The sequence below is a fragment of the Lycium ferocissimum genome, chromosome 11 (genome assembly GCF_029784015.1).
Source record: "Lycium ferocissimum isolate CSIRO_LF1 chromosome 11, AGI_CSIRO_Lferr_CH_V1, whole genome shotgun sequence".
Lineage (NCBI taxonomy): Eukaryota > Viridiplantae > Streptophyta > Magnoliopsida > Solanales > Solanaceae > Lycium > Lycium ferocissimum.
The window spans coordinates 33,306,970-33,330,339 of record NC_081352.1 but is presented as its reverse complement, the minus strand read 5'-3'; the positions used below and the strand labels follow the sequence as shown (position 1 = coordinate 33,330,339).

General features: G+C 37.8%; 1 protein-coding gene across 1 annotated transcript; it reads left to right on the top strand.

Moving 5' to 3' along the window:
- Positions 1-807: 807 nt before the first annotated feature.
- On the top strand, positions 808-11,766 carry LOC132036341 (NAD-dependent protein deacetylase SRT1). The gene is made up of 14 exons (XM_059426663.1): positions 808-1,087; positions 2,510-2,539; positions 2,630-2,722; positions 3,736-3,855; positions 5,080-5,180; positions 5,355-5,463; positions 5,743-5,822; positions 5,975-6,053; positions 7,015-7,068; positions 7,805-7,901; positions 8,392-8,474; positions 9,237-9,304; positions 10,103-10,208; positions 11,244-11,766. The coding sequence occupies exons 1-14, from the start codon at positions 989-991 to the stop codon at positions 11,535-11,537; spliced, it is 1,413 nt and encodes a 470-aa protein (XP_059282646.1). The 5' UTR covers positions 808-988; the 3' UTR covers positions 11,538-11,766.
- Positions 11,767-23,370: the final 11,604 nt, after the last annotated feature.

Below are 23,370 nucleotides of genomic sequence, written 5' to 3'. Positions count from 1 at the left end.
GTTCCGGTAAATTAGTTGCACCGTCACGTGATTACTTAGAGTCGAATGATAGCTATGTCGATTGTATAAATACCTATTGTAATTGAGAATTAACATTAATTGATTGTGATAATAAAATCTTTCTCTCTCTTCTATATCATTCTTACTTAGCTATAATCTCTGGATTATTTCCCCCCCGACCTAGACATCTTCTTCCTCGAGTTCACTCCTGGATTAACAACTGTACATTTCAATTTGATTGTGCATCAACTACTCCGTCCTTAATCAGAAGTCTCGAGTTCAAGCTTTGATTATAGAGTTGCCTTTGTAGGGAATCCCCAAAGGAAGTCTTTTCAAGGGAAACTTACGTAAATGTACCATTTGGCCAACTAGTTTACCAACATGATCGAAGTATAAACTACTGACACACCTCGAAAGTATACATTGTGTACACATTTTATAAACTAGATGGCTGAATAATATTCGACTGTAATTTTCCCATTTTTCAATGTGAATGTAGATTAGTCGGGCCCACAGCCGATATATGATAACAAGTGGAGAAAAAAAGAGAGAATAATAAAAGGCAGAAAAGAAGAGTCTTTGATTCAATGAGAACATTTACCTAAGAAGGTAAAAACTACCAATTCTGGTAATTTGGAGCCTCATTACAAATAAATTAAATAGGCAATTGGGCCCTCATGACAGTATGCTAAATACTTTTTGGGCACCTTGAAAGATACATAATTACAAACAGTATCAAGAATATAGAAAAAAAATTAAATTAAGCAAATAAAAAAGGAATAAATGAGCAAAGAAGGGAACAAGGGGGGCAAAAAAAGCAAGTCCTTCACCATCTTTACTAACACAGCAAACTGAAAAGGCACTTCTTGTATATTATTCCTCTGCTTCCATTGTTCTTCAGTGATCAATCAAACTTTTTTTTAACAAAAAAAAAAAAAAAAAAAAAGATTGTTACTGAAGAAAGAAAAAAAAAGAAAAAAGAAAAAACATGTCTTTAGGTTATGCAGAAAAATTATCTTTTATAGATGATGTTGGCAATGTTGGAATGACTGAATATTTCGACTCACCTATCGTTTTGCAAGAAAAAGTGAGAATTTTTTTTTTTATATTTTTTATTTTTGCATTTTTCTTTGCTACCCTTTACTATTTTTGTGTTACTTGTTGTGTTCTTTTAGTTGTTGGATCATTTTATGTGGCTGCAAATATCAAGAACTGTTTTTTTATTTTTTAGGTTTTTGTGCTTAATCAAGAATGGAAGTTTAGGAAGTGGGGTGTTATTTAATTGCTTGATTAGTTTGCATTTTAGATGTTTCATGAGATCTAGAAGTAATTCCCACATTACTGAGTTTGAAAGGACCCTGATAATTGCAATTTCATTAGTCTTATTAGGGATTGTTAAATTTTAAGGGGTGCAAAAATGAAGCATTGGGAGTTTTCTAATGGTTTTATTCAAAATAATTTTGATTGTATCATGCATTGTTTTGGTAATGAGCAAAATGTTAAAACATTTTAGGATGATAAACTTCTAAGGTCTTTAGTCTTCTCGATTTGATAAAAATACACGGTTTACCATAAAAATTAATATCAGTGCAAGGAGGACTATATTTGGAATATTCATGTGCATTAGGGCTTCAATATTTCCTTTACGTAATGAGGAAGTCTTTCTATTAGCAGCATTATTGCAGCTTGTTGAATATCCATGTGAATTATGTATTTAATGCTGCGATCGTCGTTCCTTTTGCTTTATCTGCTATGTTAAGGGCTTAAGGTAGCATTAGTTAATCATTTAGAAAAAAGGATTAGTGTTAGGTAGTCAGTTGATGATCCTATTGCTAACGTTTACTGTCAGAAACCTTCTGATAAAACCGATTAAAGTAAGAAATGAGAAGCAGCATTTCAAATCATATGCTGCCTACCTCTAATATAGTATTTCTTAGGAAAAAGTTGGACTATATAGAATGAAGAGACGAAGGAATTAAGGAATAAAGATATCAAATCTAAAATAGGACAAGCTAAGAGTACCGGGATAGTACTCAAAACTTATCGTTGTTCATTTGGGATGTATTTGGAATTTTGAAGTTCCCACTGCTGTAGAAGATGTTTCCAGCTTTTCGTTATCTGTGTCTAGGCAACAGAAATGAACTTAATTTTTTTTGGCAGATATATAGCAATTGTTTCAAATATCATCAGCGTTGTAATTTCTAATTGTCATGCCGTACGTTGTTTTTTCTTTGTTAGAATTCTAGGACCCAAATACATTCTCTTGTTGCCCTCATGTTAAAGTGAAATCTTATTCTTAATAATTAAGGAAAGAATGTGAAGTAGATTTTTATCGCTGAATATGTAGATTCTAGCTTTAATGTCTATACATAATGCCGTTAAGATTTTCTGGTGCTAGAGTATCTTCTGTTTCTTTCAGTTGCTTGTCAAAGATCAGTTAAAAAAGGCAGAATCACTTTATATTTCCGTGTTCTTACTAATGCTAATTCTTTTTATATAAAATTTTCAGATTGAGAGACTTGCCGTGATGATACAAAAGGTGAGTCCTTAAACGGTTGCGGTCTTAGCTATCCCATGCATAGCTTTTCCCATTAGAAATAACCCATTCTAACTCTTGTTTCTTCTACAGAGTAAGCATTTAGTGGTGTTTACAGGAGCAGGAATATCCACTTCTTGTGGTATACCTGATTTTCGTGGTCCCAAGGGCATTTGGACTCTTCAGGTAATATCGTAGATATATCAGTAATTGCAAGCCCCTCTTTGTGAAAGCACATTGCTTGACATGTTTCTACCTTTGATAATGTTAAGACCTGTGAATTGAATGCTGCCCCTTCAACCTAATTTTAGCTTATTTGTTCATTCATTATCTCCAATCCTTCTCTTTCCGCCTGCAATGTCATCTTTTAGGCCAGATGTCGGCAACTGAGAGGAGGATGTCTGTGGCTCTGTGGAAACCTTCTTTTGTGTGTATTTGATCCGGAAAGATTATATAAATAAGTGGAAGAGAACCCTATGTACGATAAAGTTGTTTGCTAGGTCTCTCACTTTGCTTGGTAATAGTGATATGAATAAATAAAGGTGGCCTTGAAAGCATGATCTATCTTGCGTTGGGGGAGCTGTTTTCTCCCACATGAGTTAGTTAGATCTACCCACATGCATGATACCTTCCACGGTTGAAAGAGAAATAATATCTCAATTTCTGTTGTTTTATGTGGTGTCGTTTGTGTATATTGTCTAGTTCTCTTAATTCATTTCTAATATTGTATTGACTATTAATTTTTTCACTAAGTAGGAAGAAGCTGAAAAAAACACTATAGTTTATACTTCCATAAGGAAAGAGCACAAGTTATTGTAATTTTTTTCATTTTCTTACTTTTTTATGTTGCCCGAACTCTCTGAAAATGTTGTCACACCCGTGTTGGATATCCAAAATGCATAGCTTTTGGAGGATCCAACACACACCTAGCTGTATTTATGAAGAGTTCGAGCAACACAGGTTTTTTTTTTTTTTTTTTTTTTTTTTTTTTTTTTTTAAATTTATTATGGTAGTATCTGGGTTAGCTTGCGTGCACCTACCGCTAATGTTGTCAGGATAAAACCATGTCTATGATGTGAATGGCTGTATATAGCATTGGAGCATTGTCCACGAATTAAAATTCCATAATAGTTCGTTACAGCAAAAGAATTATGGGCTATAATCTATCTTCTTATCCCTTTTATTCAATTGACTTGTAGAGAGAAGGGAAAGCGCTACCAGAAGCATCATTGCCATTTCACCGTGCAACGCCAAGCATGACACACATGGCCCTAGTGGAACTAGAGAAGGCGGGTTTTCTAAAGTTTCTTATAAGTCAGGTGTGGCATTATTGGTTTTCTTACTATATGGGGTGCTTAACGTTTGTAGGGTTGTTAAGTATTTCACTTTCAGCATTTGTGTTTGTAGCTAGTGCTGCTTTTTAAATGAACTCACAATTTCAACCCCCGATCGCGCTTCTGTTTTTCATTTCTTGTGATTAGTCATTTAATTGTCCATTTCCATTCCCGAAAAATCCCTGTTCTACCCCTTCCAATTTCCTATGTGGTTCCTCTCCGTTAAAGTAGGAGATGAGCTCCGCTCACTCTTCTTGTACCTAAAGCCGCTCTCCTTGACAGGCTAACCGATAGCTAGGGCTGTCAATTGAACACACCCATTAATCGTCGACTTAGATTTAAAATAGTTTTGATACTGTTACTAGTTGTATTTGGCTCTGGTTCCAATTTGCACGTCATTCAATGTAACATGTTACTAGGAAGACCATGCTAATTCAGGTAAACTACTAAACTTGTGTTTTGCATAATTAAAGGCCTTTTGAGCTTGCTTTGCTAATCGATGGATCATGGTCTACCGATATATTACAGTTTTGGATGATGGCGAGATTGAAGATTTAATCATTGAGTTAAATACAGCTCCTTTTACCTGTTCTTGTAGCACTATTTGACTGTATGCACGGTCAACTCTCCTTTTAGCCAACTTCAACTAATCCATAGTGACATATAATTAACCAGCAATTGAATGAACACCTTCACGGTTATCGTTCCACCCAAAAGAGGGGTGATATAGAGGATTCACATAGCCAACCTTAACTAGTTTGGGATTGAGTTGAAGTTGGTAAATTGATGTCTCCATTTATGTTTTGCTCTGTTCTGAGTGTCTTTACTGTTGTCCTTATATAGAAAAAAATATGTTTACTGTGACCTAACGGAAGCAACAGGACAAAGACAACACTCTTAGTTCCAATTTAATGTTGTGTTGGGTATACTTTATGCTGGTGGTGTGGATGCATTCCATTACTCCATTTCCTTCCATTTCAAACTTTTTCCATACCCCTCCTCAGGCCGACAAAAATTAGTTCAACCAATTAGAGAGGAAAGAGAGTTTCTATCTATTTGTGCTTAAAATATGACCTTTCACTTGATCAAGAGATGTTTATTCTACTTAAATGCAAAGACTCAGATTCCATTTATGTGCTTTCAACTGTCTACTCCCACAAAGGTTCAGATTTATCAAGTGTCACATCATTACTCATTTAAAAATGGTAGAACATTGATGGCCTCCATCTTCGCTCTGGAATTCCAAGGGAGAAGCTTGCTGAATTACATGGGGATTCTTTTATGGAACGATGCCCTTCTTGTGGAATTGAGTAAGATTTCATCTTTTTCTATAGCATGCTATCCTCTGCTATTATGCACGTTCCCACAGTTCATGTGACTCTTTTCATATATTCACATTCATGCATCTTTTTATGCATGTAGTCTTCTGATAACAATATGGTGATTGCTTATAAGAGTCTACTTTTATGACTTGACCCATGAAGGTATATGAGGGATTTTGAAATAGAAACTATTGGGTTGAAGGAAACTGCACGGCGTTGTTCCAAGGTGGGCTGTGGTGCAAGACTTAAAGACACAGTTCTTGACTGGGAGGTAACCATAAGCAGCATTGTGTTTAATTACAAAGTCCTTGTATCTGCGCTTCTCTTTACAGTTGTAAAGTTATATTCCGTGGCCCTTTAGTAGTGACAGTTAAAGATATAGCCAGGGTTGCACCCTCATGAGCATCCAGTTGTAACAGTGTCGATTTTTTTTTTTTTTTTATTACCAGCTATTTGGGTCAAATTGCCAAACGTTTTTATGGCTAACAAATGATTCCACCTATCACTCTGCTGTTGACCTCATCCATTCCCCTCCTATTTTCCTCCTCAGGATGCTCTACCTCCAAAGGAGATGAATCCAGCTGAGAGGCACTGCAAAATGGCTGATGTTGTGTTATGTCTAGGGACAAGGTAAAGCCCAATTTTCTATTTGACTACCTCCATAATCTGGAATTTTGATACATGATGCTAAAATAATGAGTTCTTACAGTGTTGTTGACTCTCAACTGTTAAACCATTTACTTCCGTCATTATTTGGAATGTGACTTGTTCTACTCTTGCAGTTTGCAGATCACCCCTGCCTGTAATTTGCCTCTAAAATCACTCAAAGGTGGTGGAAAGGTTGTAATAGTAAATCTTCAGGTACATTATTCCTTGTCCCTAATGTAACATCAGCTAACAAGTATCCCATATTTCCATCGACCTAGTTGTGATGACAAAAAATGCGCCAGACCCTCATATTCCTTCCCCCCCGCCCAAACCCAACCCTCCAAAGAAAAAGGAATAACAACCACCATGGAGATGTCAGTTTTTTAACTAGTGATCTGTAAATAAGGGTGCCAAAATCACTTTGCAGCATCATTTACAGTTTGCAACTGTTGTTAGAGGGTAAATGCTTTTTATTTCACCTCGTGTTCAGGAGACATCTTTATGAAGGAGACTAAGGTTTAATTTTCACATTTCAAGATGCGAGGAACCAAAATTGCAAGACTTGAATAAACAACAATAATAATGATTCCACAAAAATTGAAGATGAGCCGACAAGGACAAGGAAGTTTCCCTATGAATTGTCAACTTGACTTTTTGATCATCCTGTACTGCCATGGTTTAACCAAAAATAACAAATATTACTCTCTATTCTCAAATGAATGCAGTTATTTCTTCCTCAATCACTAAATCATGTAGGTAAAGCAATCATTTAGCTGATTAGTCTGCGGTACTTTGCCATGATAAAGGATTCAAGACTTGCTTATCAGAGCCAAAGAAAAAGAAGATAAAGACTTTCAGGTGCTGTTAAGTTTGAATTTTCTACTAGGTCAAATATAAGAGGATCTCCGAGGCAATAAGAAAGAAAGAAAAGCTTATTAACCTAAGGATGAAAATTTCACAAGCTCCTTAACCAAAATGTTATAAAAGATAGGTGAATATCTGGTTTTTTCGAGGAAGGAAGATAGGTGAATATCTCTTGCTTTTATATTGTGATACCCTGTCAATGACCATTCTTGAAAATACTCTCTGCCGATCAAGCTATGGACAAAGATGCTTGATTAGTAGGAGCTCATCTGTCACTTAGCTCTTATATCCCTTGTCCATTATTTTGCAGAAAACACCCAAGGACAAGAAAGCAAGCTTGCTGATTCATGGCCTTGTAGATAAGGTATCGTATTCGTGTTGTTGTATCACCCTGGAACTACTATGCTACTGATAGTTGTTATCATGTTACATAGTTTCTGTATAAAAAATATTACTATTGCTTGGCGAGCTTTCAATGTAGAATCACTAAATGGAATATTCAACCTTCATCTGACTACTTGGAATTAGCAGGTGCTAAACGGCTTGCTAGCCCAAAGTCAATGTTGATTCTTTAACCAAGTGCTTATAGAGCAATCTTCATTCATCCTGCTTGGATGTTATGGGACAATTAGGGTTATCACAAGCACCACCCCCCCCCCCCCCCCCCCCCCAAAAAAAAGCACCACCACCAAAATCAACCTCAAAGTGACTTAAAATGGTTTTCTAGGACATGTCAAGTGGCTCCCATTGATCGCAAATGTTACTAGTAGACCTATATCAAACAGTAGCTCTGGAACTTCCAGCTGGGCCAGCTCTAGTACCACTTTTGATTCCCAGGATTCATGTTTTTGATAGCTTTAGTCAACATATTGGGCTTAGGTTCTCATTATGTTGTTGTTAGTTTCTCAGAACGTTAGGATCACTAGTTGAAAGATGACGTTGGTTCTTTTACTCTACCTAGTTCCCAATGTGGGAAGTAGGGTGTTGCAAGCTTTGTTCACATGTTCGCATATGTTTTTCAGACGGTATTTGATCTGAAAAAGATTGTTACTTTTGATTGATCTTGTTTCCAGAATTTTTACCAATATGGTTATGAACAGGTAATTGCAGGAGTCATGGAATTCCTCAGTCTGCGAATCCCGCCATTTATTAGAATTGATCTTTTCCAGACCATTTTTACTCAGGCCTTAAGTCTTGGTAATATCACTGAATTTATGCCTATCTTCTTTTATTTAACTGTCCATTTTTAGAGCTCAAAAGACATTTTCACTTGCACTGTGATTTTTATTTGCAAGCAATCTCAATGCGTGTGATTGTGCAAAAAGCAAGTTACAATTTGGCCAATTCTCTTCATCTTTTGCTGATACTAGTGAAAATGAAGAAAAAATTGCACGTGTATATCTTAGTTCTTGTAGAATGTTAGGAAAAGAGGCTGACAAATTTAGTTATTCTTTTGTTCCTCCAACTTGAAACATAGGATTTATGTAGGAATTCCTTTAAATGAAATGAAAAATACAACTTGTTTCTTTCGCTATGTTAACATATCTGGTAAATTAATATTGGATGTGGTCACAAGTAGTAGTACTATTAAAAAAATAGATTATAGGTCTGATCAAATTTCAAAATATGGTCCTCTTTTGAGTGGTTCATTCATTAAATGATCTATCTGATTTATTTGTTTTTGCAGATAAAAAATATTTAAATTGGACCCTAACGGTGACAAGTGTTCATGGAAATAGGGCACCGTTGCCTTTTATCAAATCTGTAGAGGTGAGTTAATAGCTTTGTCCACAGATTCAGCTGATTATGTAGAATAAGCATGTATGTGTTTCTAGAAGATAAAAATGTTGCTGTGCATTTGATAATTCAGCATCACATCCCCCACCCCACCCCTCCCTTACTTACTTTATTGCCCCTCAAGAAGTGAAGGAATATTTTCTAGCATGCCATCCCCCACTCCTCCCCTCGTTTTCTTCCAGGATCAAGGTTATTAAGCAGAACCCAACAATTTTCTTTAAGGAGAAGATCCAAGAAACAATCAAATAGTAAGAAAATAATCATGGAAAATTAAATAGCAAGCAGTAATGGTGGAGTCCACCAATGATAAATGGGCTTTAGGAATCTTTTGTGATAACCTATCTTCCAAGAGTCCACCAATGATAAATGAGCTCTAAAAATGTGACTGGGGATGTGCTAAGTAAAAAGGAGTATGAATAGTCCTACCATAAAAAAGAGTATTAGCGCTACTTCGACTTACCTCTTGAGTTTTTCTGTTACTTGATTTAAGCAATTATTTTTGCATAGACTCTGAGTAGCTTAGAGACCTTTTTGAATTGTCAATGACTAATGGAAGTTGTTTTGTTATGATGCTCGTTATAGTCGTTTGTCTCATTTGCAGGATTCGTTTAATAAACAGTTACTTGTCTTCTTGTCAGTCACTTGACGTTTGTCATCAGTACTAGTCCTAAACCCTCATAAACTCTCTGGATCCACTATGGTAATATCTCTGCTGCTTTTGAAATGGAATTGTAGGTTTCTTTTTCAGAATGTCAAAACATGAAAGCAACTGTTCTGGATAAGCAACCTCTTCAGCTAAAAAGGTAGTTTGATAATTCTTGAAGCTCTATTATTCAGTGTGAAGTATAATCTTGATGTGTCTCTGTTATCCATTTTCTTTTGGCATAGTTTCTCCAGTATGTTCAAAATATTTTGCTCTTGTATTAGTTACTCAAGATTTTCTACTTGATGCGTTAAAATATCACGTAGAAAAGGATGATTAGATCCGACAATCTTGATCAGACATTTTCAGAAGTTATGGATATTTTGGAAAAGAAAGATGTTGTCATTGTCAGCAAAGAGCTGTAGCATCCAAAAATAATTCTCACAATCAATTACCTTTTCCTCTCTCTTGTATACCTACCATTACTCTGAACAAAGTCTTAGCTACTTAAACGGAAAAAATGAAGAAATATAAATTGGACACATAATAAAATGAGAAAAGGACAATGAGAAGTAATATGAAAATCATTTCAACAGTTTCCACTTTTTCTAGCCAAAAAAGGAAAAAGAAAAGAAGACTCAAAGTTGATATACAAAGCCAGTATGTTAAACTCAAATTTATTGATGAGGAAAAAAATCTAAAAGAAAATATATAGCAAAGTAAAAGGTGGAATCTTAAGCATTGATTTAAGAAAAATATTGAATTTGCAAAAGTAAATTAAAATGGAATTTTTTTTTTGTTTTTTTGAGACTGGTAACATATTAAAATTTTGAATTTATCTTAGTGGTATATGCTAGTTTTCCCTATTAATTATTGGTGAGGGTTTATTTATATGCTTACTAATGTCATAAGCTCTCTCAACTTGAGACATTCTTATTCAACACCTATTCCTCGTCAGGCGGACAGTTAAGAGTGCAGATCCTTTTAATGTTATGATGAAATTGAACTTCAGTGATGGTTGCAAGTGTTCATCGGCTGAAATCAAGATTCCTATTGATTTTAAGGTGAGAAGACGATTTTTTTTTCCCCATCCAAATCATCACTGATTTGATTAATCTCTGGCCAGATTGTTATAATGCTTTATTCAGATAAATGCATAGAAAATTACTTTGTTATGACCTGTATATTCATTTTATATTTGATAAAAGATGCCTAGCCAATTCCATGCTAGCATCCATTGTCCTTTGTGGAAACTGAAACATGATAAATTGATAACGCCATGCTTGTTTTAACTTCGAAATACTGAGTGTAGATCTTCTGCAGAATCAAAATGTTCTAGACATCAAAAAAAAATGTTTTACCCTGTGCGCACTCGAAGGGTAGCGGCTGCGGGTTCCCATGTCATAAAAAAAAAAAAAATGTTCTAGACATCATTTTTATGTCCCACTGTCATTTTCCTTAGGCTTAGGCCCTTGCCTTCAGATTTTCTGCAGTACGTCTCTTGGTAAATTTGGTGAGAGGCTAGAAACGATTTCCGCACACTTTGGTGGAACTTTGACGCCAAGAACTCCCAGTCAACTATCTAGCTATAGCCTTGGCCACTAATTACTGAACCAACGCTTTATAGCTCGAGTTATTTATGGCATGATTCATGTTACATATATTTGCTTGGCTTTTGTGAGAACAATTTAATGATCTGATTAGAATCAATATCTGAATCTGCTTTATGTTCTGTGCATTAATGAGAGACCACTTGTCAAGAATCAAATTGTTCTACTCTTTTGTTCTTTTGTAGAATCACAACTGCCTTAGAGACCATTAAAACAGGGTCAATATAGTAGTAATTGAATAATAAAATCTCTTCAGAACTGACCATCGTTGTAAAGGAATGAACTTTTGTATTGCCCGGTGCTATCTTAATGCTTGACTGTAGTAGTTAATGAATATCTTTTTGATTAATGATCAAAATAAGTTGTGAAACTAGAAGCTGGAGACGTACGAGAAACACGATTGGATAACATTTCAATAGATATATTCTTGTTTAAGAAGAATGTTGATTGTCCCGAGAGATGATTGTAACGTTTTATTCTATTGTGCAGATTTCAGCGCACGTGTTCAACGATGATAAGGATTCCATATTACAAGATCTAAGAGAAAGCGCCATCGTGGATCCTAGCTGTGGACAGACCGCAGTTATTGAGAAAAAGGTCATTATGGTTCCTAAAAGTGAGATCATGGTTCATGCCATCGTAACAAACATCGTCAAGTTTGAAACAACTTGTGGGGATTTAAATAATGGCGCATTGAAACGGAAATATGAAGGTTTTAACGGCATCATTCCATCTCGAAAGCGATCCAACGGCAGGAGACCCAGAGTTGTAAATGGAAGGTGACCTCAGGGGCCATACAACTACTGTAAATATTCGTGTAGTAGTACTCTCAGAAAAAATGTGTTAATATGTGGAGACTGGGTGAATTTTGATAGTTAATACACTCGGTCTTGCTCATGATAGAAATCTAAAATTTTACCCATTTCTTTTTTATTAGGCCTAAAATTTGACTCTCATTTCTTTCTAATCCATTCTTGAAATTCGTATAAAGGGTGTGATGTTGCTGATCTAATTTGTTCTTATCTATCATGCATATACTGCAATCGAAATTGACAATGTACCATTGTAACAAATAGAGTTAAGATTCTGATGGAGGGAGAGAAACAAACCATTTTGGAGTATAAAATCTTAGGATAGAGTTTTTATTCAATAAAAACAAACAAACAAAGTTGACTCGTGGTTTGTGGTTATTTCTTCTATAGTTTAATTTACGTCTAAATTTGGTGTGTAGATTTTTAGGGAGCACAATGCATTCTAAGCCACACTGTTTATGCAAAAGAAATAAAAATTTGAATATTTATTTGTCTTGAGAGATCACTGCTATTGAATGATGAGTCGATGTCCGTGTAAAAATCATGGCAAAATACTATAAAAATCATGATAAAGTTGATTGGAAAAAGGAGTCGTAACTAATAACTATCACAAAATATTACTACTATAATCGAAGTACAAGATAGAAATTGAAGGACAGGAAACTCCAAGAATAATATTACGACTATTAATATGAAAGGACAAGTAGGACAACACCTAACTATCTACTAACCTTCTACCCTAATTTGTGTCCTCCATAACCTCCTATTTAAGTTCATGTCCTCGGTAAGCTAGACCTATGTCATGTCATGTTTAATATCACTCCCCAATACTTATTCGGCCTACCCCTACCTCTCCTAAAACCGTCCATAGCCAAACTCTCATACCTTCGCATTGCGGCATCGGTGCATGTCCACTGCACATGCCCGAACCATCTCAGTCTCGCTTCTCACATCTTATCCTCCACCGAGGGCCCTCCCACCTTGTCCCAAATATCTTCATTTCTAATCCTCTCTCTCCTAGTATGCCTACACATCCATCACAATATTCTCAACTCCGCAACTTTCATCTTCTGAACATGAGAGTTCTTGATGGCCAACACGCCACCTCATACAACATAATCAGTCTAACCACCACTCTATAGAACTTTCACTTAAGTTTTGGTAGCACCTTCTTATTACACAAGACTCTGAATGTGAGCCTCCATTTCATCAACCCCGCACCATTACGATGTGTGACATCCTCGTCAGTCTTTCCATTTCATTGGATAATAGATCCAAGATACTTGAAACTAACTTTCTTTTGAATGACCCGAGTACCAAGCCTCATGCGTAATGTTACTAAAATTGCACTCCAAATTCTCTGTATTGGTACTACTCAACCTGAACCCTTTGGACTCCAGAGTCTGTCTATAAACCTCCAACTTGGCATTAACTCCGTTGCGAGTCTTATCAATCAAAACTATGTCATCCGCGAATAACATACACCATGGCGCTGCACCTTGAATTTGGCGCGTCGGTCCATCCACCACCAAGACAAATAAAATTGGGCTAAGAGCTGATCCCTGGTGAAATCCCATCACCACTGGGAAGTGCTCTGAGTCTCCTCCTACTGTTCATACCCTGATCTTGGCTCCATCATACATGTTTCTGATCGCCCTAGTGTACACAATAGAGACACCTCTAGCCTCCAAGCAGTTCCAAAGAACTTCCCTTGGGACTTATCGTATGCCTTTTCTAGGTCGATGAATACCATATGCAGGTCCCTCTTCCTCTCCTTGTACTGCTATACCATTTTTCTTATAAGATGAATGGCTTCGGTAGTAGTGCGTCCAGGCATGAATCCGAACTAGTTCTCAAAAATAGACACGTCTCTCCTCACCCTCATCTCCACCACCCTCTCCCAAACTTTCATAGTGTGGCTTAGCAGCTTGATACCCCTATAGTTGTTGCAACTCTGAATGTCCCCCTTGTTCTTATACAAAGGAATCATTGTACTCTATCTCCATTATTCACGCATCTTCGCCGTCTTAAAATAAACATTACACAACCCGGGTCCCATTCCAAATGCCTTGCTCCCAGGTCTTTTTCCAAAATTTCACTAGATTTCATCAAAGCCGCTTTCTTCTCCTATGCATCCTGTGAACAAACCCCTTAACCTCCCCAACCTTTATACTCCTACAATACTCAAAATCGCGACATCTCTCAGAGTGCTTCAAATCTCCGAACACAATGTCTTTGTCCCCTTATTCGTTTAAAAGTTCATGAAAGTATGACAGCCATCTCCATCTAATGAGAGCGTCCTCCATCAGTACTTTGCCGCCCCTGTTCTTGATGCATTTCACTTGATCCAAGTCACGTGCTGTTGGCTCCCTTGCCTTGACTAACATGTGCAATAATCTGAGAATGTGAGAGAAGAAGTTAAGTAGAATTAGTACAAGTATAAGATACTAAAGGAAAGATGTTTTCATAGAATTTGACATCTCTAGAAACAAATATCTTATGAGAGGAAAGATCAAGCAGTTTAAAACCCTTTTGATGATAGGTATACCCTATGAAAACACATTTTACTGCCCTAGGATCTAGTTTGCTTCTTAAGTGAGAAAGAGTGCTAGCATAGCAAAGACAACCAAATTTTTTCAAAGAATTGTAATCTGGTTTCTTCCCAAATAGGACATGATATGGAGTTTTGAAATGAAGAGCTTTGGAGAGTAATCCATTTATCAGGTGAGTTGCAGTTAAGAGACATTCCCCCCAATAGATTAACGGAAGATTGGATTGACATAGTAAAACTCCACATCTCTACATATTTCTAAAAGATGTTTATACTTTCTTTCTACTATCCCATTTTGTTGGGGTGTGGCTACACAAGTTGTTTGGTGAATGATGCCTTTGGAAGCCAAAAAATCAGAATTATATAGACTTTTACCAATTCCTTAGCATTATCAGTGATAGACTATGTAATAGTACACGTAAATATTGTAAATATTCTCTTCCTTATGTATTGTAATCAGGTCCTATAATTTAGCCTAGTATCATTCTGATAGGAGATACCTACTTTGTATATAATGACTTTTATACATCAATACAGAACACCAATTGATTTCCTACATGGTATCAGACTAGGTTTCTCCCAAAAACCCTAGCATCCCAAACCCTACCGTCCTCTCTCTCTCTCTCTCTCAAACCCTAACCGTAGCCGCCACCCCTTCCTCCTCCCTCTTCTCTCAATGGCTGACAACAAAAATTTTCATTCGCTTTAACCGTCACGAATGTGAAATCTTTAATCCCAATCACTCTAGACATGGAAACCGGCCATTATCACGAATGGGCGATACTATTCAAAGTTCTAGCCCGCGTCCACTCCGTACTTGAACACATCATACCACCAACTGACACTACTGAACTCACCGCTACAACGCAACAAAGGCGGCTAACCTTCCGCTCTGGAAACGGCTAGATGCGGTGGTCCTTCAATGGATATACGCCACCGTCTCCCATGATATTCTTACCTCTATTCTCGTGGCGGATGATGTTGCGGAGAAGGCTTGGAATCGCGTTGCTCTAACTTTTCCAAGATAACAAGCACTCAAGGGCGGCGTACCTGAAACCGAATTCACCACCACAAAAATGGCCGACTTCGGCTCGGTTATGGCCTATTATAATAGGCTCGGAAGTCTCTCGCGGATCGAGCCTGCCAACGTGGGGTCGGGGTGTCCGACCAACGTCGGTGCTTGCGTCTCCTCACCGCTTTACCGGAGACATATGCACACTTTGTCACCACCATCCAAACGTAAGGATGTGTTGCCCTCTTCTCTAAAGTGTGCTCTGGACTCAAGCTCAAAGACGCAGCTGGCCAAAACGTGCCGCGATTCCCGATCCCGCGCGCTCTCTTGTTGATAATGATACTCCTCCTCGCTACCTGGCGGTAACAATAATTCAACTAACCGTCGTGATAATAATCGTGGAAGGAATTCCTAACGAGAATGAGGAAAGTGGTAACAATAACAACAACAACCGCGGGAAATCTCGGCGGCGGCGCAATGCGTAAAGACGAACGGTGGGCGGCCGACGGACGCACCGACCGAGGGGCTACTACTACTTTGCGCAGCCGCCCCAAGAAGGGCCAATGCCCCTTCCCGTATCCGACGAGACGAAGGCGAAAGATCCCACCACAAAGGCGCGGCCGGCGGCGCATTCTCGGTGCGTCCACGACCAAGAAAGCCTATTCCAGCGTGTTGCTCCGACCACCCTGGTGACACTGTTCCGAGACGTGGGCGGCCATGCACACTGTCCCATGCATCAACCGGATGATAATTGGTACATGGACATCAGAGCGACTTCCCACATGACTGCCAACTCAGGTACTCTCACGTCTTATTTTAATTTGAGCAATAATTCTGAAATCATTATTGGTAATGGTAGCACTATTCCAATTCGAGGCTATGGTCATACATCCCTTCCCCCACCTAATCCTCGATTACGTCTCCGAAATGTCTTGCATGCTCCAAAACTCATCAAAAACCTTATTTCCGTACGTAAATTCACTAAGGACAATAATGTTTCACGTTGAGTTTTGATCTCTTGGTATTCGTGAAGGATTTATCGACGGGAGCCGCTTAATGAGATGTGAGAGCACCGAGAATTGTATCCTATCAATGCCACGCAATGGGCCACTCCACCATCCACCTTCATTGCCGCATCACCTAGTTTGTGGCATTCCCGACTCTGCCATCCGAGAAATGCTATTCTTAGTTCTCTTCGTAGTAATGCCTTAATTGAATGTAATAGGGCCCGAACTTCTTTTTGCACCTCTTGTCCTTTGGGGAAACATGTTAAATTGCCATTTTATGATTCATTGTCATTTACTACTATGCCGTTTGACATCATTCATAGTGATTTATGGACATCTCCTGTTTCAAGTTCTAATGGGCACCGCTATTATGTTTTCTTTCTTGATGATTATAGTAATTTTCTTTGGACTTTTGCAATCTCTAACAAGTCCCAAGTCTATTCCACTTTTCTATCTTTTAAAGTATTAATACGGACTCAATTCGAAAGAGACATTAAAAACATTCAATGTGATAATGGGCGGGAGTTCGCCAATGGGCATTTTCAATCTTTTTGTGCCTCAAATGGTTTAAATTTCCGATTTTCTTGCTCCCATACCTCTCCTCAAAACGGCAAAGCGGAAAGAAAAATTAAATCCATTAACAACATAGTGCGCACTCTTCTTGTCCACTCCTCCGTCCTCCTCTTTTTGGCATCATGCTCTCCAAATGGCCACATACCTCCTTAATGTACTTCCCACCAAATTCCTGGGTATAAATCACCGACGCAAGTTCTCTATCAACGAACCCCCTCCTATTCTCATCTCCTAAGGTTTTTGGGTGTCTATGCTATCCACTTTTCCCATCTACAACTATTCATAAGTTACAAGTAAGATCCACCCCGTGTGTCTTTTTGGGCATCCGTTGAATCATAGAGGATATAAATGTTATGATTTATCCACCAATAAAATCATCATCTCACGGCATGTCATCTTTGAAGAACTCAATTTTCCTTCTCCAAATTGCACTCCCCAACCCCAACTTCTTATGACTTTTTGGACCATGGGATTTCTCCATATACCCCGCATTTTCTGTCACAGCCTACTCCACCCGTCGTTCCCTCGGTCCAGCCCCTCCCCCCACCGGCCGCACCCCGTGGGCCACCGGCCGCAGCCCCTTCCCCCTCGCCGCTCCATCCGTCACCGCCAAAGCCAGCCCCTTCCCTCGTCGCTCCATCCGCGACCGCCCGTGCCAGCCCCTCCCACCCCCCACCGCCCGGGCCGGTCCAACCCCACCCCGCCGTCGCCGCCGCCACTCTTACCCCCCACCGCCCCCACCCGGGAATCGCCCAGCAGCCCACCCGCATGGTCACTAGAAGCCAACATGGGATTTTTAAGCCCAAACAACCGTTCAACTTAAATACTTCCAGCACTCTCTCTCCATCTCGCTATCCCACTAAATCCCGTCGCGCTCTAAATGACCACAATTGGAAAGTCACCATGCTTGATGAATATAATGCTCTAATTAATAATAAGACGTGGGAGTTGGTTCCACGTCCCACCGATGTGAATCTTATTCGCTCTATGTGGATTTTTCGTCATAAAAAGAAATCGATGGTTCTTTGAGAGGCACAAAGCCCGTCTTGTCCGATGGCAGTGTCTCAACAAAGTTGGAGTTGATCGGCGACGAGACTTTTCTCACCCGTTGTCAAACCGGCTACTATTCGCTACTGCCTTGAGCATCGCACTTGCACACTCTTGGCCCATTCATCGCTCGGACGTCAAGAATGCTTTCCTACAGGTAATCTTAATGAGACCGTTATATGCATCGACCTATTGGGTTTAAGGATCCAAAGCATCCCCATCATGTCTCGTTCTCTTGAAGAAATCGTTGTACGGACTAAGCAAGCTCCCCGTGCATGGTTCCAACGCTTTGCAGACTATGCCTCCACTATTGGTTTTTCACATAGCCGATCTGATCACTCTCTCTTTATTAATTGTCGAGGTTCTGATATTTCTTACATTCTGCTATATGTTGATGATATTATTCTCACAAACCTTTCTCGTATGCTCGGAAAATCCATCATGTCTCCCGCTAGCGCCGAATTTGCTATGAAGGATTTGGGCCCTCTAAGCTATTTTTTCTCGGGTATCGTCGTTACCCGGACTTCACGCGCATGTTTCTCTCTCGTAAAAATTGTAAAGCAGAGATATTATAGAGCGTGCGGGCATGATTTGCTCGTAAGCTAAGTCGACACGGTCCGACACCAAAGCCAAACTTGGTGCCACAGCCGGGCCTCCTTGCGATGATCCCACCCAATATCGTAAGTTGGCCGGCGCATTGCAGTACCTTACATTCACAAGACCAGATATCTCCTATGCGGTTCAACAAGTATGCCTTCACATGCATGATCCTAAGGTTGCACATATGCATGCTCTTAAATGCATAGTCCGATACATTCAAGGTACTATTGAGTTTGGTCTCCATCTGTACAAATCCTCCATTGCCTCTCTTGGCTCTTATACAGATGCAGATTGGGGTGGTTGTCCAGACACTCGCCGATCACATCTGGTTACTGTGTCTTCCTTGGCGATAACCTCCTCTCATGGTCATCCAAACAGCAACCTACTATGTCTAAGTCGAGTGCCGAGGCTGAATACCGTGGCGTCGCTAATGTCGTCTCTGAGTCCTGTTGGCTACGCAACCTTCTTTTTGGCTCGTTGTCCCATCCGGACAGCTACATTGGTTTATTGTGATAATGTTAGTGCCATATACCTATCGTGTAATCCAGGTTCAAGACCAACGCACTAAACATATTGAGATGGACATACATTTCGTACGTGAGAAAGTTGCCCGTGGAGAAGTTTGTGTTCTTCACGTCCCGTCCCGTTACGGATCGCGATATCTTCACTAAAGGTCTTCCGCGTGCTCTTTGATGATTTCAGGGACAGTCTAAGCGTACGACAACCTCCCGCTTCGACTGCGGGGGTGTGATAGACTATGTAATAGTACACGTAAATATTGTAAATATTCTCTTCCTTATGTATTGTAATCAGGTCCTATAATTTAGCCTAGTATCATTCTGATAGGAGATACCTACTTTGTATATAATGACTTTCATACATCAATACAGAACACGGATTGATTTCCTACAATCAGATCTGATTATCTTAACTTTGGTGTTAAATTGTCTCTCAACTAAGGCCAAAAACTGTTGTAAAAGATGAAAGGCATTGCTCTTTGTTTTCAAAAGGTAAGTCCAAGTTCCCCTACTAAAATCATCTACTATGGTTAAAAAAATATCTATGTCCATCATGATTTGTGACTTTGTAAGATCCCCAGGTATCCACGTGAATTAGTTAAAAAATGGCTTTAGTTGAAATAGTACTAACTGGAAAAGAAAGTTTTGCTTGCCTTGCTTTTGCACAAATATCACAAGGATTGATAGAATGAAGTGAAGCAGAAGAAAAATTAAAATTAGATATATTTTTCATACTAGATATGGGCAAATGCCCCAACTCTTGATGCCATAGCATTACATTGAAATTAAAAGCACTAGAAATGGAAACAGACTCTGGGACAGTATTAATACTAGAATTAAAAATCTAAGACTTTGAAACAACATCATTGCATATTTGCTTTCTATTTGTTTCCTTCAGAAACACAACTACTACTTGTCTAAGTTGAATCCTGTGTTAGATAAAAGCAACATTGAATTTAAGCCTTTGGATGAAATCAAAGCCCAAGATTTGGCGTGGAGTCTACTTGGTGATGTCTTCATTGTTGGATTTTTTTGTGTGTGAATGGGAAATGAAGAGGTTCTTTCCTGGAAAAACACCAGGAGAAAGGATGCAACCCATTGAATAGGTTGTGACTTTTCCGAAAAGGCACAATTGCACCCGTTCACACTACCCTTTGTCGGCTATAAATAGAGGGTCTTCCCTCATTTTTCTACATTCTGAAATTCTAGAAATACTCTTTGCATACTTTCTGCATTCTGCATATTTTTACAAACAAAAACTGAGTCAGTGTCGTGTATGATTTGTTGCCATCTTTGAGTTCGCTTGAGGTCAAAGGCGTTTGAGGTACCGCTACATCTTTGACAGGTTTATCCGTTTTATCCTGGGAGGAAGTAATCCTTAACCTTGGGTACTTGAGGGGATTAAATTCCTTAAGGACACACAGTGAATTCGATCTGTGGACTCGGATATTTATTTTCTGAATAGTTTTAGCGTTTTCAGTTTCTGGTTTACTATTTTTGTCACTTTCTTTTCTCAGTTTATTGAGATATGAGTTTTTGCTTTCAACATTGTTTTACTAACAACGTTTATTGTTTTGAGCACAGATTGGACAACATTCATTATATCGGTATCATTTCTAAACATTAAATCCTAATAGTTTCAGAGATTGCAATAGAGGTAGTTTCCAGTAGTTTCTGAGGGAGTAGTTTAAGATCAAGTGTAGGGGTAGTGCAAATAATAGTAATTCTGTATTTAGAACAAAACCTTATCTTGCTATTATTTAATTTAGTTAGATTAATTCAAGTTAATAAGATGTTAGCCATATGTTTGTGATACAATCTGTTGGATGTTGTTGTATAAAATTTTATTTACTAATATGAAAATGTTAGTTGTTTAATTCTAATTCCAAAATATTTCAACTATAAAAAGTAGATAGTTTTTCTTTATTTTACCAAATTCAATATTATCTAAGCAAAACCAAAAAAAAAAAAACCGTTAAATTCACCACTACTTTAAAAAAAAAAAAAATGGGGCCTCTGCTCAAGTGATAGAGAAGGGGTATGGGAGGGTAGGATGTACGTAGACTTTACCCCTACCTCGTGAGGTAGAGAGGTTGTTTCCTTAAGACCCTCGGCTCAAGTGATATGTCAGCATCAAGAATACGATTAAAATATAAGTACACGAAAAATTCCTCATAGATTTTGTATAGAACTATAATAAAGTTAACTGTGGCTTCTTATCCTTTGCGATGTTACTTCAAAAAAGAAAGTAAAGAAATACATAATTTAAAACTAGTAACATTCTCCTTTTTTTCTTAAAACATTCTTGAGTTTTTCTCTCCATACAGTCCACCAGATAGTTGCTAGATTGCATTTTCCAGATTATTAAATGGTCTGTTATGCCATCCTTGTAGCAACTCCAGTGTGGTCTTTGAGATGCTCCACTTTAGGCAGAAAATGTTTTAAAAAAATGTCTGCACTTGTGCAGTAATTTTGCCATGTAGAAACAGGGGCCCTAGGTGGGCAAGTGTAGCATGCATTTAGTTTAAAGACTAAAAACTACAGTAGTTAATTACTTGCACTATTCATTCATGAGTTCTCGCACTACCATATTTCAATTGATCTGCTTCAAATTCTTTTTACCTGCACTCATCTTGTCATCATGATGCCAGTATTCAATCGTGCTGCCCTTGTGTTGAGGACTATATCAAAGCCTGTAGCTTCTGACTTGAACCCCAGATTCCAATGAACCATCACAGTCACAGGAATGGCACAGGTAAGTGAGTTATTTCGTATCTTGGCTTGAATACTAAAAAGGGATCTTCAGAAATGTCCTCCAGCCATGGTTACAGAGTTTTTAATACATCTTCAAATCAACAATTCCACTTTCAGTTTTGATATGCAAACTACCAACTTGTCTTTTTTTTTTTTTTTTTTTTTTTTTTGTGTGTGTGGGGAATTCAGAGAAACCAAGGTGAAAATATCATTGAAGTTGGTCGTTTGGACAGGAAGGCGAATGATAGTGGAATGGCCAAGTGCATTTTTGCAGTATTCCTTCGCATCAATCTGCCAATTCTATTTTATTTTTTTTTGTTGGTAGAATAATGCTGTTGCAATTTATTTATTACTACTATTTTTCTTTGTGTAGATGATAGGTCTTGCAATATTCAATCAAAAGAAAGAAAATCATGCACATCATCAGAGAAAGATGGCATTTTTGGAAGGATTCTAGGAGATACAGCAAGAATTTTACTCTCATTAGGAAGTGTGATAAATACTTGGACACCTCTTTTTGTTTATGTGGATCATGCTTATGCCATGCATGTTGGAAACCACATGTTATTTTGATCTCTTAAATCTCATTATTTTTACAGGCTATGCAACAGGAGACTCCTAAGTCTGGTGAACTAACGTTATATTATCGCGCGATATCGAGCGCGACCCCAAGCGGTGTGATGTAGAGGGTGAAGCCATTGTGTCTAAAATAATGACGAAGAAGCTGTCTAATAGTTATATCTCAACTATAGGAGTTTGATTAATATTGGAACTATTGTATTTTGGATGTTGAACTAAGTTATTTTAATTGAAAATTAATTATTATAGTACTGGAATTATAATTCTGTATATATTAATTTTTAGTTAATTCAGTGTCTTCAGTTCTGGCTTCAAGTCTCTCTGACACGGTGTCTTTTTTTTTTTTTTTTTTTTTTTTTTTTCTTTTTTATTTGTTGGCATTTTTGCCTTTGATAACACAGTATAGAACTCCTTCGGATGGGGTTATAACTTATGACTTATACGCCAAAAATCATAAGTTAGGAATTCTAGCTTATAACTTATGGCTTATTTTTATTATTTTGACTTAAAAACGAGTGTTTAAAAGTACTTTTTTTAAAAACCAGTATTTATAAGCCAAAAACATAAGTTAGGAATTTTAGCTTATGACTTTTGGCTTATTTTTATTATTTTGACTTAAAAACGAGTGTTTAAAAGTACTTTTTTATTTTACGCAAACACTATAAAAATGCTGAAAAGCCAATCCAAACAAGCTCATAGTCTTACATCGAGAGTACAGTGAAAGTTGGGCCTTCTGATTCTTTTTTTAGTTCATCTTCTTAACATATATTGTTGTTAAACATACACCTGTTAGAAACTTAAGTGGAAGACTAAAAGGGAGCCGATAAACTTAACTCCTCCTTGATGTATATTTCGTAATTGGAGTGCCAACAGCATAATTAACCTAAAATAATACTACTCCTATATATCGATTAAATTTAGTGAAACTGATTAAAAGGAATTGGTCAGAAACTCAAAATAAATGAAAGTGGAAATGAAGAATCTTTTCCCATGAGTTGTGGAGTTGAACCGCAAGAAAATCTTTAATCTCGATTTATTCGTATGCCCTTTAAATATTTTAATTGTTATTTGTTGTGATTTACAGTACTTTTTATGTATTTTCTGAATACGTAAATTATTTTCAAAAAACTTAAAGATGTATGCCCGAATTCACGGTCAAAATA